The following is a 17,776-nucleotide window of genomic DNA, read 5'->3' as shown; positions in this document are numbered from 1 at the left end:
ACTGCATCAAGCCATTTAGCGCAGGTTCTTGAAGCCGAAATCGTGTGGGCCCACATTCAAGGAAGTTCGGTACTCAGTGAGTGAACTTTCTAACACTTGTGCAAAGTTTCACATGACAAGTAGCCTACTATACGTCTTGCTTATTTAACCGCAGTTATTCAAGGCCAGCGTGAGAAATAACGATCATTCAAACTCTCCACTCAAGTGAATATGTTACCCTCTGACCCATGCTTTTACTGCCTCTGATTAAGTTAGGCGGTAATAGAAGCGCCCCACCAGGACACTTACACTAGCTGTAATGCTATAGGCTATGTATGACTGCCAGTTTTAGTCAAGCATTCCATGAGATCTAATTATGCTTCTACCACACTGGATTTTTTGCTTGAGGTAGAGACATGTAATCACATAGCAAGCCGCTTAGATTAGAGCTTGATGTCTCCTTTGTGTGGGTCGCCCTCAGATATCTTGACTCCCGTCAAAACAGAATAACTAAACTTCTGTCTTTCATTGGTAAGCCCAAGGAGTTTGCTGCAAACCTGTTTAGATTGCATATATGACAAAATTGCATAAACATTTTGGCCAAGTCTTTGTTCTCCCAGCCTGTGCTTAAGGGAACACTTTCCTCCGAAATAAAAATTATGTCATCCGTTCTACACTCTCACGTCGTTACACACCTGAATAGCATGTAAGAAATATTTCAAAAAATGTGATGGACACACACACATGTTGAAAAATAAGCAGGTTAGCATGATGTTGCAAACATGGCTAAGCTTTATGTTGCAAAACATCCCTCTCTATTTCTTTTCTCCGAGCTCAGGTCCAGGTATCATCGAGCACCATTGTCAGGCAGAAGCAGCCATTAGCAGCATTAGCGCACATACCCCTTTGCAGTTCGTTTTCTAAATCATCCATGCGACGTCAAAGCCCCAGCTCTGCTCACCAAATAATAGGACACAGAGAATGTGAATACTAGAGCTGGCCAGGTGCACTGAGCTTCCCTATCTCCCCTTGGAGCTAATGGACCAATATGGGAGAATGGAAATTGATTCGAGCTAGTCAGTAAATTAAGAATTCACTGCTTTCATTTTGTGTGCGTGTGTTGGGGGGATGTATTGTTTATTGGAATTCGAATTTCGTAGGTAATTGGGGATGTAGAAAATGTAAACAAGAATAAATGCTGCTTTGCTTTTATTCATGTCAATGAAACTCATTCTTGTCCTTCGGTGCTATGCGTCTCTAGACAATAGGCAGAGAAAGTGACAACTGTGTGATAGAGGTAATTAGACACTAGAGCAGAGATTCTTAATCCCTGCAAGAATATATATATATATATATATTTTTTTTTTTTTACTTTTAATAAATAGATTGTCTCAAGAATGAGAATTTGAATACTGTTCAGGTTCTTGCACAGACTGATCGTTTTGTGTCTTTACACATCAATGTATCATCACAAGCCACAGGGTTTAATTTGGTTTAGTTTGCGTATGTTTTTTTTTTACTCTCAAAGCCGTGATTCCCATTTACTTCCATTATATGACTGACAGACTGCAACGGTTTGAGTTAAAAATCTCAGTTTGTGTTCTACTGAAGAAACAAAGTCACCTACATTTTGGATGCCCTGGGGGTAAGCAGATAAACATCAAATTAAAATTTTTGGGTGAAGTATCCCTTTAATCTTAATAACACAAGTTGCTGGTTGTATAATTACACCTATGAGATTCAAAAGTGTATTGATTAATTCAGTGAGAAATAAGCAGAAATTTTAGGAGCTAAAAAAATGGGTCAGGCTAGGCTCTCGCTGAGCGAAATGTGCTCAGATGTATATTTCAAAATTTAAAAATGGCATGCAAATGTATAGATGTAATTCAAGGTTCTGTGTGTTACATCATGTCCTTGGTACTACAAGACTTCTTCTACATTATAGAAACTGTTCAGAAATGCATAAAGGATGGGTTTTTTGACACGAAATGTAAGCCTCAAAATTACGAATTCTCTATGTAAAGTAAAATCCAGAGACCTGAAAAGAAACCTTTTTTATTTTTTTATAATTATTTCAGTACAGAATAATCTCCTTTTGCATAGTGTGGATTTGCCTAGCATTGGCTGCAGCAGGTAATCTTTTATTGCCTGAAAATAGCCAACAAGCATAACATGTCAGCTCCACACACCCACAGACCCTGGTCTCTAAAGCCAAACATTTAAGGCTAGAGGTGAGAAGGGTTATCAAAACTCCCCTCAAACGGATTCCATGCTTTTTTTACAGGTTTTCTAATCTTTCCATATGTGTGGTTTAAAGTGATGTCCATGCGTCTGCGTGCGCATTGGTGGGAAGAGATTGTAGTAATCCATGGGTGTAATCTGAGGTACAAGTGGCCGTGAGGGAGTTTATGAGGACAGTCCACAGAATGCTAAGGCCAGGCTGGAGTCTGAACGACAGATAACACAAACTTAAGCTTGTAGAACCCCAGAAAAGCTCAAGCATGGATAACACACCTCAAAGTACTGTAAACTTTTTAGTGCAGGTTTCTATAAAAACTCTTTATGAGAACACATCCTCTTTAACATTTGAAGTACCTTCTGCCATACCAACTATGTTAGAGTCTTCCATTATGGTCCTCAATCACATAATTTCCCTTCTTATACACTGCTTTCTAAAATACTTTCTGATTGGTTTTGAATTTTCATTGGTCAATAATGGCATTAAATGGCCAAATTATCTAAAAAAATCTATGGCCCATAAACCTTCAAACTTTAAGACTTTTAGATTTTTTTTTTAAGTTTATTTGTCTAAAAAGCTGTATTAATTTCTCAAAGTGTAAAGAACTGAATTTGCATTATTTTCTTGGTTTTCGGTGAAAGCAGGGTTGGTCAGGACCCTGACTGTACGTTATGCCTTACATTTAACCTAGCAGTGAACCCTGTAGATATGATAGAAAAGATCCCTCAAAGCCTCATTCCTCATCTCATTCTGAAGAAAGTTAAGCAGAGGCTTTGTAGAAGCATTAGATGGATGAGAGATGTTGATACCCTGTGCCAATCTATCTCTGAGCCCCCTCCTCATCAACCCTTGACTCAGAGAGGGAGCACAAGTCCTCTTCTTACCTTAGAAGGGCTCTCAGCGGCAGACGCAGAAGAGCTGTCTGAAAGAAAGCTCTTGAAAATGTTCACCTGTGATACTGCTTTTTAACCTCTTAGGTTTCTCTGCGGTTTAAGAGACGTGGCGAGGAAAGCTCTGTCTTTCAGAAGTGCGAGGCCTTGGTAAAAGCTTCTGTGTGGAGACTTGAGAGAGACTTGTTCTTTTATGTCTCGAAGGGACACAGTGAAACTTCAGTTGTGGAACTGTCTGTTCTCAGAGACAAAGCTTGCCAAGATCTTGAGTCTTTTCATTCATGGCTGAAAGTTATATCTGTTTTACTAACAACCAAGTGGCATGTGTAAAAATATTTTGTATGATTATTAAGTTAAAGCAATGGAGATGTCTTGTGCCTTTAATAAAAATAAACCTTTCAGGCTTTTTATAAGTTAGCTGTGAACTGTAGCCATTACTGACCCTGACGAGAACTTGAGGGAAGGGTCCTCTGGAGTTTTCAGGCACGTTGATTGGTGGAATGACCCAGTCTCGCTTCTGTCGCCGAAGCCCATTGGACGAGCCTCGCTGGTGTTGTCGTGGAAACATAATGAGCCTGGGATTTTGATAGTGGTTGTGGGAGGATCCGCCATAAATACCATCCCCAGCAAACTGTGGAAACATATACGCACACTTCATATGAAGCAGATCTTGACATTCACAAAGACAGCATATTAAAAAGCAACTATAAAGAATTAAATATAATGCTATAAATAAGTACATGATGATTCAAAAAGAAAATCAGAAATGACTTATTTTCAAACAGCAAATTAAATTGGGAGAAATGAGAAACTAAAATATACAAAAGATATAATATATAATAAACTATACTTATATAAAGTTTTATTTTAATACTACCAGTTTTTTTTATCTAACATTTTTATTTCGATTAACAAAAAAAACAAAAAAAAACAAATAATAATTATAATTAATAAAGCTGGTTTAGGTAAGTTGGGTTCGAGTTAATTAATTGTTTTTTTATTCAAACTGACTAAAATGAATGAATTAAATGACCCCCCCCCACTTAACCCTCCGCCCCCGAAATTAAAGACTACAATACAATAAGACTACAAAACCGTTCAAATTAACACTTTGAAACATTGAAACAGAGTTAAATAAAGTGAAAACTCTTAAGTCTCCAGAGTTATAAAAGAGCAATCAGATGCATACAACAACCAGGCTGAACAGACAAACACCCCTAGGAGCACATACTTTTAATCACTCATTATTTGTGAGGCAATGGTACAAAATAGTCGTGGAGCAGGACGTGCACACCTGAGCCCTGAGTCGAGATCGTAAACATAGCTGTGGGGTTTCTGCTAAAACGACCAATCAAAATGACAAATCACGTCAAGGCCTCTGTAAACCAGCCCTTATAACACAGCAATACCACAGTGACGCATACCATGACATTTCCTCATGGGTGCCCAATGAAAAAGATTGATGAAATACCACATCAATAATTTAGACAAGAAAAACTAGAGCTGCCGCTGACCCTTACTTGATTCATCCAAAGGCCAAGGAAAAGGGCTGAAGCAAATAAACAGGCACCGTTTGTCACAGGGGTTGATTGTGTGTGTGTGCGTGGGGGGGGTCCTGCAGATTATTTAGTGTCTTTAGCGCTCATATCTGAATTGTCAGCTTTTCATGTAATCCTGTGTTGCCGTTTCTTCCCCTGACACCTCAACGTTTGTGGCACTGCATTTTTGAGCCGAATCCCAGTCTTCTATCTCTCTCTCTCCGCCTGTCTTGCGTCCCCCGGCGGGGGTTGCCAACTCAAGCATGCGTAGGCAGGTCAGCCTATCAATGTCTCACAAACACGGTTTGTCGGCAGAAGAGCTCGAACAGATGTGAGGCAAATCTGAGCAAACATATTGTATTTTTTCCCTCTTTTGTTTTAATTTTTCACAGCTTGATGGCTCTGACTGCAGGGGCTCGGAAAATGGAGGGATTGTAGTTGAGGGAGGGAGCCGATGAATGAGCGAGGAGGGCAGCTGTGAGGCACTGATAAAATCACTTCCGCCTCAGCTCTGCTCATCCATGAAGCTCACAGGAACAGAAGCTCTCCTGCAACAGAGAGCGGCTGCAACAAGACCTTTCTGGGGGCGGCAGGTGGAATTAGTGTGCATAAGAGGGTGAAATAGAGAAAGAAGAGGCTGGAGAATGGAAAAGAGATTGAGGCGAAATCAAGTTGAGCAATGAGGGCTAAATAATCCTCCCAGACAAAAGACAAATTATGAGAAGCATTCGAAGCTCCTGTGTCTAAACTGCCAACTTAAAAATTAAACCATCTTTTAAAAAAAGTCCATTATTGGCAACAACGGTTCCATGATGTAAGTAATAATTGACGACAGGGTACTGAATTACTGAAAAATAATGCACACCCAAGATGGTAATATGGGCACAATGTCATTTAAAAACTCTTATGTACTGTATTTACTAGTGATGCACCGAAATGAAAATTCTGCGCCGAAACCGAAAATTTAGGATGCACTTGGCCGAAAACCGAAACTGAAGCCGAAAATGGCTTCTTTTAAAAACGTATATATATATTGCTTGGATTTAATGGATCTGAATTGAAAAAATCACAATATAATAATCAAACTTTTATTAACAGTTACATAACAAAACATAAAATATTTTTAACAATAAATATAAATAAAAATTATTCTTCAAGTTTTATGTTCCATCAAATAAAATAGTTTTTTAAAAATTGTGCAAAAAAAATCCACAATTTTGGAGATTTTGCAGAACAAATGCTACGTATTGCAACTTTGGTGTCCTCTCGTATAGGGCTGTCACTTTTGTGGAAAAAAAATCCTGTTGGTTTTTTTGAGACATAGGCAAAGTGTTCATTGAATCGTTAGTAAATTGCCTATATTTGGCGTTGATCCGTTTTTCAACGCCAAATATAGGCAAATCCACCGACAACTAAACAGGCATTAGGGCGAACGTAAAGAGGGCGCTTGAGACGCGCACAAGTCAGCAATGTGGACTGCCATAACATCAATGAAAAACATTACTGAAGGCTACATTGATATTATGCACTAATAGGCTGTGTGTGTGTGTCAGAACCTGCAGTTGCTGTGTGACGCGTGTTCGCTGCGAGCGTATAGTGGCGCGCTCTGAGAGAAGGCCGTTAAAATCGATTCCCTATTTTCGTTTTCGAAACTTGTGTTGGTTGGTCCGATGGATTGTGCAGCTTTTGTGACAAGCTTTTTTTTATTGTGACAGCCCTTTGACATGCTTAATCTTTGATAGGCAGACGCGTGATAACAGCTCGACCGTGAGTGAAACCTACGCTTGTGCACGGATGGGAGGGGCGGGTGACATTCATTTTCGGTTTACGTTTTCGGCTGTTTTTTTTATTTCGGCCCGAAACCGATAATGGCATTTCGGCCGAAAATTTTCGGCGGCCGAAATTTCGGTGCACCCCTAGTATTTACATTTAGTCATTTAGCAGCCACTTTTATCCAAAGTGACGTATAAATGATGACAATGGAAGCAATCAAAATCAACAAAAGAGCAATATGCAAGTGCTAAGACAAGTCTCAGTTAGCCTAATGCAATACACGTACCAAGATTTTTTTGTTTTGTTAATAGAATTATATAATCAATAAAAAGAAAACCGATAGAATAGAAAAAATAATAGAGAAGCTAGTGTTTTTTTGTTTGCTTTTTTAGAAAATGCATAGAGTACAACTTTTCTTTTTTTTTTGGATATAATTTGATATAGAGTGCAAGTTTTAGAGGGTCAAATAATTATGGAATCGTTGAGTTTTTAGTCCATTTTTTTATACGTCTAAGGACTCAACTGCTCGGATTGATTTTTTTGCAGGTCATTCCACCAGGAAGGAACATTTAATGCAAAAGTCTATGAAAGTGATTTTGTGCACTTGTAGAACTTGTAGAAAACAAGCTTCTAGAGGGCACATAAATCTGAAGTAATAAATTTAGGTAATCTCTCCCTTCACAGATTCATTAGTGCAGGGTATTCATCTTCTCGATCTGTCTTTCACTCCATTTCTATAAAAAAAATGGTTGCCTGCTGACAAACAGGACATTGGAAGCTGTGATAAAGACCTTGATTTATCAATCAGGTCTCACTGGCGCTGCAGAAGCATTCCTCCGAATGTGTAGCCAACAGCACAGGAAGATCCAGGCTGGTCTGATGCAGCATAGCATGGCAGCACCAATGAAAGGCACAGACTTACAACAGCATGCCTAATGAAAAGGTTTATTCCTTTGGTAGGGCAACAAGCACTGCACCCATTACAACAGACAGTGAGGAAAGAATAAACTAGAACAAGCATGTTGTGTTGTGGGATGGCGCACGGCAGATGTAGGGAATGTTCTGCTACGTATGCCTGCGTTCATGTGTGTGTGTGTGTGTGTGTGTGGGCGCATTCAGGAGTCAGCATGTGTGAAATGGCTGCCTGGATTGCCCTGAGCTCCCGTAGCTCCAGAAGAACCAGCCCTGCCAGCTGGCTCCCCATCCCTCCCCGCTGAGAAGAAACCCATTTGGGCATCAGTCAGCCTGCAGCTCTGCAGCAGACATCTGGAGGTTATTGTTCTATAGGGCCGCATTGCACTGCTTGCAACCCTGTCTGGAGTTTTTCCATTACATGCCAGTATGTGCAAATTCCCGGTTAGGCAACACTCATTTGCTACTTTCGTCTTCACCCCAGACTATCAAGAGAAAATGGAAATGTACCTGGATTTTCACTGAAGTTCCATTATTAAAAAGGCGAGAAGAAAGAAATACTCTTGGTTTATAATAAGTGCTGCAAAAAAAATAAAATAAAAAACCTTTCACTAATCGTGTCAGCTAGGTGGCATTAGGGTCTTTTTTATAACAAATATATCACTACTGAATCTACAGGATGAAATCAAGCGTACCACATAGATCCTAAAAAAAAGAATCAAAAAAAAATTGATCGCCATCTGGTGGCTAGCAGTAGTATAGGTCATAAACCCCACCCTCTCCAATTGAACGAATAGGATGTAAGCCAAATGAAATAATCAAAATTACTCTTCAAATACTTTTTTACGAAGATGGTTTCCTTCATTTTAAGCAGTTCTTATCACGCTGATTTATGTTCAAGTGTGTGTTTTTCAAATAAGTTTGCTTTTAATTAATTATTTGAGCTTGCGATTGGGTCTGCGGGAATTGTGGCAGGATTTATAATCCCTACTGCGCAAAATGAATCACTACTGCGTGACCTTGGGCCCCAAAAAACGTCATCAATGTAAGATTATAGGCCATACAGGGATGTTTATGGGTAGGTTATATTATATTGAACCAAACAAATAAATGAATCTTTTGAGCCAGTATGGATTCAAAAACATACAGCGTGAACAGTGTGGTTCCATTCACAAACAAAGTTTTTTATTGAATCAAACACATATAAAATAATCTGTGAACTCCAATTCCTGAACGATTGAACCAGTTCTTTTTAGTTGATCGAAAACATAAATTATGATGTGTGAACTATGATGTAATTTTAAACTTACTGTTTTCAAATACTGAACAAATGACTCTTCAAACATAAACAAAATATTGTGTTATGTTGTGCTTAAATCTTAACTTAAAATCAGTTTAGTTTCTGACTTTTTGTTCATATGAATTCATATAGTTGAGAGGAAACCAGACCTGCAGTAATGGCCGCTGAACATAATTCCCAACACACATGAATTCCAAACTCCAGCTCAGGGGCAGATGAGGCTCATATTGAGCTAAATGCCAGCCAAAGAACAGTCCTGGGTATTTTTAGAGCTGAACCATCCAAAAGCATAGAAACTTTGCTCAATAAAACATGTTGGGGGACAAAGAAACTGCACTGTTGTGCTGAACTCTAAAGCATTGGTTGGAACTTTTCAGCCCAGAAGGAGATACAACAGAATATTCGAGAATGAAAGCTGCACATGGATCAAACAAATAAAAGCCACATCAGCCAGGCAAATGCCATGAAAGTTTATACTGAACTACATGTAACCTACTGAGGGGTATCTTTATTTATACACATTTGATAATAGCTAGCTTCCATATCAATGTCTTTCTTTCAAAGCATCTCTGCTACATCAAAGTAACAAAAGACTAGCTTACTTTATAAATGAGACGCCTTGTTTTAATTACTTTTATGGCAAATGAGTCATGGCTGTGTGGTTGTGTGTGTGTATGGGCATTTCTGTATGTGAGTAGTTCGTTTAAGATGGTGCTGATCTTAAGTGCTAATTTCTATGCTAATTTTCCTAAGCGCTACGTACGTCTTTCAAGTCAAGAGGCCAAAATAGATTACATAAATGTATAGAAAAGTAAGAAATAAATCTCTATTGTCTTACGTGAGGTCAAACTTCCTATCAGCACAAGTCATTTGATGCATGGAAACCCTTACTAAAATGGTACTATGATGGTAAAACCATGGTACTTTTATTACATGCCATGATTATCATATTCAGATACCATGGTATTTATGTATTACCAATTTAAAATAATAGCATTATCATGGCATCATGTAAAACAACAACAACATAATGCTAACAGTTATTATAATAATTATTATTATTATATAGATGTATAAAATGTGTATATAAATAATAAAAATATGTACATACAGTATGTAAAATTAATAATTAGATTAATAAAAAATAATAATATAGAAATAATCAAATTTTTTATTCTGCTTGACCATGATGCAGAAAAAAGAAGCAGTTGTAGACAGTATACTGGACACAAGCCAAACTGTTAAGGTTCATAATATCCTCCCTTACTTTGTCAAATTGATCCTACACTCTGCTTTTTGGTAATTCATTGAGTTATTTGAGGATAATTAGTTCATGTAAATCACATCTGCCAGGAATTCGAGACAAGACAGATGAAATTCTGGCACATAAACAGATCAAACATGCCTTAATGCTGAAATACTCAGAGCCAAACTACTTCATTTTTATTTTGATAATTTTTTCATTAATTATTTATGGTCTCAACTAGGTCAGAGAGTTGCAAAGAGTCACATTTTCCAGAACACCCATGTATCTTCTTGCTTCGTGTGTGTGCGCACATGTGCGTTTGTCCTTCGGTAACCTGCTGTAACTGGCAAGGAAACATTTCTCTAAATGGTCGTGCAGAAGGAGAGGACATGTGCGGGGTTAGGGAAACAGGGATAGGGCTCGCCAGACCAGACTCCAGGATCCCTAGAGGACCGGCATCCCTGCCTCTCTGCTTTGCATTTCTAGGTCACTTTGGATGCAGAAACAGTCTGATGCCAGTGGGAAAGACATCTATATAAAGCCTGTACACCTCATCTGCACTACACCAGAGCACAGGACATGAGCATGACAGCCACATGTATTAAAAGTTTAATGATACTTGCCAAGCACGACACATCGTGGCAGAATTGTGTGTGTGTGAAAGGGTGGCGGTGGGGGTGGGGGGATATGTTAACTTAGATGAAATATTACTCCTTTCATCTTTTGTATAAAAATTAAATTTGAGCATTCACTTTCATAATCAGATCATGACTTTTGGCATGTTGCCAAGGGCTTGTGCAAACCCTCTAAAAGCGCTCCACGCGTGACATCGCCGCCTGTGCATACATGCACGAGAGGGAGAACCGAAATGTAATCAATTTAAAAGCTAAAACTACTTTTCAAATTCTGATGATTGCTTAAATGTAATAACATCTTGCTGTGTTATTGAATCTCGTTCTTGCTTGTGCTATATTGGCAAATAATTACACTGAGACGGAACATCATCTCCCCCCACGACCCCCCTAAAACCATGAACTCAATCAATGCACATTATTTCATGCACTCTGTTACTGACCTGCTAGACTCACTCACAGCTTTTCACAATACTCTCAAAAAAAAAAAAAAAAAAAAACTACCAAAATACAAAATGTATACATGCTACCATTCAAAAGTTTGGGGTCTTAAGATTTTGTAATTTATTTTGAAAGTATCTTATGCTCAACATACATTATTTGATCAAAAATTCAGTAAAAAATAATGAACTTCAGTAAAATAGTTACAAAGTTATTTATTTTATTTATTTATAAATAATTACTTAACATAAATATATTTAAAATTACATTTATTAATACTATAGCTAAATATATAAGATATAAAGATAACATATGTGGCTCAACACAAATCTGTTCACAAACAGATGTTTTTGGAATAATATTTGACATAAATTACACATAATTTGTCCTTGCCTGGTTAACAGGAGGTGATAGCAGGTGTCCAGCGAGGGCCAGTTTAACAGTGGTCTCCCAGATATACTTGCCCGCGCTGTCTCTGGCCGTCACCATAAACTGAATGGGTTCAGTTAGATTCGTCACATGTTGCTCTGCGTAAAGAGAGCCATCCGGTCGAACGGTGAACTTTGGGTCACTGCTTTCAAAAGAAACCTCCTCTATTTGTTGACAGGTTTCAAACTTCACTGCAAGAAAAGAGAGAAAGAGAGGGTAAGAAAAACATTAAATAATAACAATGAAACTCTCATTGCTGCCAGACGCAAACACTGTTCAAAGCTATCTTATATTTGGCCAACGTTTCATTGCTGTTGCCCACACATTTGTCATTGTCTATCTCCCCTACTATGCTAGACTGCTTATTAAATAAAACATTGTCATTAAATACAGTATGAATGTAATGTAGTTATTACATTTAAGGCGGACAAGGCGTCATTGATTCAATAATTCATTCAGCCACATACAGACCAATAGACAAATCAATTAAATGAATTATACATGTAATAAATGATGGGCTATGGCTAAATTCAATAGCATAAGATAAGAACATAAGATATAATTTGTCGATAAAATTTAGAGTACATACAAAAAAGGATTCTCTTAATAACAGAAGTGTGAAAAATTCAGTTTCTCTTAAAACAAGTGAAGATAGCAAACAGAATGAGTGAATCATATGCTTTCTCCCGCTATGGTTGCTTGGAAAGGGTTCTGGTCAACAATAGCAGATGGTCCGTTCAGTTACACCTGAGGGAAAGTTCCACAGCTTCAGCTCTACTTAAAGTGAGCGAGCAAGCAAGTGAGAGAGAGAGCCATGTGCCATGTCTAGATTAATCACGGTTTAAAAATTTGAGCTCTAATTCACATTTACCAGAAGTTCGGTCATAGAACTTTAGTAGACCACTTCTGCTCTATGTATATGGGAGTCAGGGACTTTTCACAAATAGTTCATATTTCTCAGGTTGAAGGAAGAGTTCACCAGAAAATGTGGTGAAATTTGATTGACATTTTCTCACCCTCAGGCAAGCCAAAATGTAGATGTATTTTGACTGGAGCAGATATGGAGAAATTTAGCATTACATCACTTGCACATCACAATGGATCTTCTGGAGTGAATGGGTGCCGTCAGAATGAAACATCACGATATTCACACAACTCCAGTCCATAAATGAACTTCTTGTGAAAACTGAAAAGCTGTATATTTGTTATTTGAGGATTATTGTGATGTTTTTATCAGCCGTTTCATTCTGATGGCACCCATTCACTGCAGAGGATCGATTGGTGAGCAAGTGATGTGATGCTAAATTTCTACATCTTGGATGGCCTGAGGTTGAGTACAGTAAATATTAAGCAAATATATATATATTTTATGATGAACTATTCATTTAAATTCATTTTTGAAAATCAATTTCTGTAAAGACACATAAATTAAAGCTTTTTGTTTTCTTTAAATGTCCACTGTTCATTTGCACTTTTATTGCATTTCTAATTTAATATAAAGCCATAAACAGCATTTAAAACATATGTGACCCAACACTATAGCTACAGTTTCTACAGTAAAAACAAAAATGGTATATTTAAATTTGAGCTAAGAACATGAGGATGATTTTGACGAAGGCGTTCTAAACCAAAACCACTAGAGCTATAATATTATTTATAAAATAAAAAATAAAATAAAAAAAACCTTGACAACTAGCCCCAGTCTCATCTATGCATTAGGGACACTTCAACTGCATATTGTTCCGACAATGTTCAGTCTTTGCAGACTTCCAGTACAAGAGGGTCAAAGCGTGCCAAATAGATTTGAGTGCCGCTTCTCTCAACTCTTTCTTCCCTCAGGATTGAAAAGAAAGAAAGATGGAACTAAAATCAGTTCCAACTGATTTTATCTCTCTTCCACAATCCCACTGATAACAAGACAAATTGATTTCATGAATCACTGTGGGACCCAGTCACTTGTTAAGAGTGCCAGGCAAAAAAAAAAAAAAAAATATATATATATATATATATATAATAATTCTGCAATGAAATATCTTGCACGACAAGCTTTTTATCAAGCCATCTATCCAATTTACCACACGGCTTCCTGCCAGAAGATGCACCAAAACAACAGGCTAATAAAGCGTAGAATCCATTTCACCAATTGCAGCATGGCTTGCTCAACACTCCAGAGTTTCATCTGGTGAATAATTGCAAATGGGAGGGGAAGAGGCCAATATGCAGTTTTCAGTATGAGCACCAAACCACTGACACATGAAAGCATGCTGCCAACTTTAACAAGCTCTGCTCAAAATGGAAAAACATAGTAAATCTTACTGGGAGAATGATAACATTTTACTCTGTCAGTTCTCCTGAAAAATGTCTAGAAAATTTAAATCAAGAATCAAAATGATTTTGCTATTTGGAAACCTCCACAAATGGTCTGAATACATTAATTGCAGCCTGTTGTTGATGGGAAAATTGATCATTTAAATTTGTTTCTCCTTCCTTACTAAGCACCAACAAAAACATCTGCCAGCAGGAAAGATTCAAAAACACACTCATGATAAAAAAAGAGAGATGGATGTTTCTGTGAAGCAACAACGGCAGTCAATGTTTTTGTAAATTAGGCTAATTTGCTTTAATGGAATGAGCTAATTATTGTCATTGAAGGCTTTTTGTCACTCCACAACTGACATACAAGGGTAAACCTGCGGATCAAGAAACAGAGGCTAAACCTCAAGTGTTTGCATAAGAAAAAAACTGGATTCACAGGAGTTTCCCGGCATGATATCGTTTCATTATGGGATGGGATGTTGGCATGGGAACGCAAGAATGGTCAGCCTCAAAGTGTTTTGTTAAAAAAACAACAAGCCCAAAGAAGATGCCAAACCAGAATTCCTTCTAACTCTCTCTGTCCTGCTCTTAGTTTTCATAAGAAAAACATGGTTGTACAGACATATGCCAACAAATCTCAGCTTCAGGTGAAAAGTCAATTTATTGATCTCCTCATACATACTAAATTTAAAAACAGGCTAGCATTATTCGACAGTCTAACTGGTTGACTATGCACCAATCTGCACTGAGTTTTGTTTGACGAACTTCCTGTTTACACTTGGCATATGATGACCAGCATCTGATCACCAGTTGAACACAGTGAATCTACTGTAAATATTGTCCACTTCAATAGGATTTATAGAATATAAGGCAACTGGGGACTGAGTGTTTCAGGTATATTTTGTAAAGCTTGTTGAGCGAAGAATTTGCATAATAATAGTAGGAACCGTTTGTCGGACATGATATGTGAATGCAAATGTGTTTACAATAGTCTTTTTAATGTGCATTTTGAGAGTATGCAGCTACAGATCACATGTTAATGACAAGTGTTAATAATGAATGATTCAAATTGAAAACGAATTTTGTTCCTGAATGAATCAGCTATTTTGAAAAATCCCCACTATTAAAACACACTGGTAGCCTTATAATATTTGCAAGTTTGCAAATCCAATAAAAAATACCTTTTAGTAGGAGGTTCTTGGAATAGCAATTCAAAACAAGTTTTAATGTGTCCATGTGAAGTACAAAAATCCACTACGATATTCAATTACAATTTCTCATTCTAGTCAGAAGCTTTAACTGCAGCGCACATAAATAAAAAACAACAAGAAAAATCAATAAACGATTGACATTTCTGCACAAGGCAGCTTTACTGAAGCTGCAATTCAGATTTTGGAATGTCAAAGTATAATATGTAAGAAGATGCTATATGTGGACGAGATATTGACCAAGAAGCTAGAATGAGAGTAAGAAAAACTAAATAATCATGTCTGTAAGAGTGTGCATGAGTGTATGCCGATGAGTATGTGGCTAGATGTATATAAAGATGGACAGATAGACAGACAGACAGAATGCTAGATAGAATGAGGAATGCACAGAAATGAGAAGACAAAATATAGCCAGGAGCAACTCTATGATGGTGGGGATTGAGTGGCTGTGAGGTGTATCCTCTCTCCACGTTCAGGCCTACGGTACAGGTTAAAGAGGTTCAGGAGAGCTGCAGCGTTTGATGTTCTCTGCAGGCTCCCCTGAAGGTCATTCAGCCCTGCGCTCACAAACAGAACAACATCACAAACTCAGGAGCTTTACAACAAGCTCTTTGCCTTACTGGGTGGTGTTTGGACAAAGAGAGGTGTGCAGGGGTCATCTGGAGCTGAAGATGAAGCAGCCCATGAATCAGCTGTAAGTGGAAAAACAACTCCTGCCATATGGATAGGATTTAGAGGGATAAGAGCATCAAAGCTGGAGATTTGTGGTTTTTACTTGATATCTGTAAGCATTAGGTTCATCTATATGCCAGTGTACACCTAAACCTTACCTTGCAAATTCACTTGAAATGAATCAAAAATATTGCTAGCGCAACTTGTACTACACACACTGTTTTGTCTAATAAAATGCTTTTTGGAATAAGATCCCCAACTAAATTATAAACACAACCATCCTCAGCCTAGTGTTTTTGCAGATTTATCTTTAGCATCTATCTGTCTACTTGTATTGTTTTCCAAACTTGATACAAAATAACTAGTTTATTCATTTTGAAGTGTCTTGATTTGAAGTGTCTTTTTTTTTTTTTTTTTTGGTACAAGCTATTAAGTGTGAATTTTCTGGCTTTGATGAATACTAATGGCTATTGGCGATATTGACACATGTCTGGTTCCAACTTCCAGTTTCCATTAGAAATATGCAAACACAATTCACTTTGCCAACATTAAATATCACTGCTTCTTGAGTGTCTTTTTTTTTTATTTTTTTGGAAACAATAAATACTTCTATTCAACAAGGACTCATTAAATTGACCAAAAATGACAGTAAGATATTTATAATGTTAAAAATATTGTTAGTATTAATATTCCAAATAAATTTTGCTATTTTGAATTTTTATTTAATGGAGAATCCTGAAAAAAGGCAGCACAGTTTCCACAAAAATATTAAACAGCACAATGTTGTTAAACATTGATAAATTATATGTTTCTTGAGCACCAAATCAGCATATTAGAATTGTTTTTGAAAGATAATATGACAACCAAGATTAGTATAAAGAAATAAAAAAAATTAAATTTAGCCTTGGTGATTATAAGAGACTTCTTTCAAAAACGTTGAAAAAGACATTTGTATAGTAGCGCAACTAATTGAGTACTGAATGACATGAGGGCATAAGAAAGTAGTTTTTATTTCTAGGTGAACTATCCTTTTTAATGTTTCCTGCCTAAATGGTGGCTGCCAAAAAAGGGTATCGTTTAAAAGTCTTTGCAGGAATAAAAGATAGTCCTTCCCATTACCCCATGCCTGATCAGGTCCAACTGCTGCACCACTGCAGGTAGTACTGGGAAAAAGGGGCATGACATTCACAAAGACATCCACACACTCACAACTGCACAGTGCTGATGTGTGCGTGTGAATACACACACATACACGTGGCAAGGTCTTCAGGTCTGGTACTAGAGGGCTGCATTGTTCCGCTTGACTGACGGAGGAATAATGTACGGCGGCACAGAACTGTCTGTACGACCAGCGGACCCGCACAACACAAAGACAGGGGGACAGTGAGGGCACCAAACTGTTACCCTTGCACACACACACCAACCCAGGCACACACTCACGCGGGTCCCCCCTGACCCAAACATTCTGTCACTTTTGACAATGGCGGTTATGCTTGATGAAGCGAAGTGGGTTATAACACTTTAAGTCTGTGCCGCTCTTCACAGTCTCATAACGATATAAATGTACTGTTTGTGCGTAATATGACATTCGCAGATGTGACTGTCATATTATACACTCAGGATGTTGAGTAAACACTTTAATATGCGGTTTTGTGAATTTCCCTTTGGAATGGCAAAATCTAACAAGTTGCGAATTGATAAGTCTGGAGTTTGAGGGATAGTTTGTGTTGGGAAAACAAGCTATGGCAGAGAGATCGGACATGCTTCAAATCCTACTCACAATACCACATGGCTGGACTGCTAATTAGTGGAAATGAACCAAAACACTTGTTTTACTTCTGCACACAGCACTTTTTGTGTGGTGCTGCTAGGTGCCTGAGATACAAATATGCTGTAACCACCCCCCACATCTATCTGCACTGTATTATTTATGATTCTCTCTGAAAGAGCTCTCGAAAGCCATCTTTTACTCTTTAGCCTTGATCACTGAGGTCCTACAATGCCAAGTAGAACTTAATCAACAGGTCTTGACACTTTGTCCACAAATCAGAGGACGAAAACATTTAAGTGAGTTCTCAACTGTGAACTGAACCACCTATTCTGAGTCCTGCAGGCCAATGGGCTGAAATACAACTACTGTATGACTAGTTGTTTTCCTGCTTTTTGCATATAGTGGCGTATAGCCATCCTGGAGAACTAAT

At 37.8% G+C, this 17,776-nt stretch overlaps 1 protein-coding gene across 3 annotated transcripts in view; it reads right to left on the bottom strand.

Moving 5' to 3' along the window:
* The window catches only part of LOC132126796 (cadherin-4-like), a 261,279-nt gene that overhangs the window by 64,925 nt on the left and 178,578 nt on the right, over positions 1–17,776 (bottom strand). For all 3 annotated transcript variants that reach the window (XM_059538304.1, XM_059538305.1, XM_059538303.1), the window contains 2 exons: positions 11,344–11,570; positions 3,551–3,739 (listed from right to left, as the gene is read on the bottom strand). In XM_059538304.1, coding sequence (XP_059394287.1) covers positions 3,551–3,739; positions 11,344–11,570 — 416 coding nt within the window. The remainder of the gene's footprint in view (positions 1–3,550; positions 3,740–11,343; positions 11,571–17,776) is intronic.

This window comes from Carassius carassius, chromosome 44 (assembly GCF_963082965.1).
Source record: "Carassius carassius chromosome 44, fCarCar2.1, whole genome shotgun sequence".
NCBI lineage: Eukaryota > Metazoa > Chordata > Actinopteri > Cypriniformes > Cyprinidae > Carassius > Carassius carassius.
The sequence above is the reverse complement of the archived record's forward strand: the minus strand, read 5'-3'. Positions and strand labels throughout refer to the sequence as shown.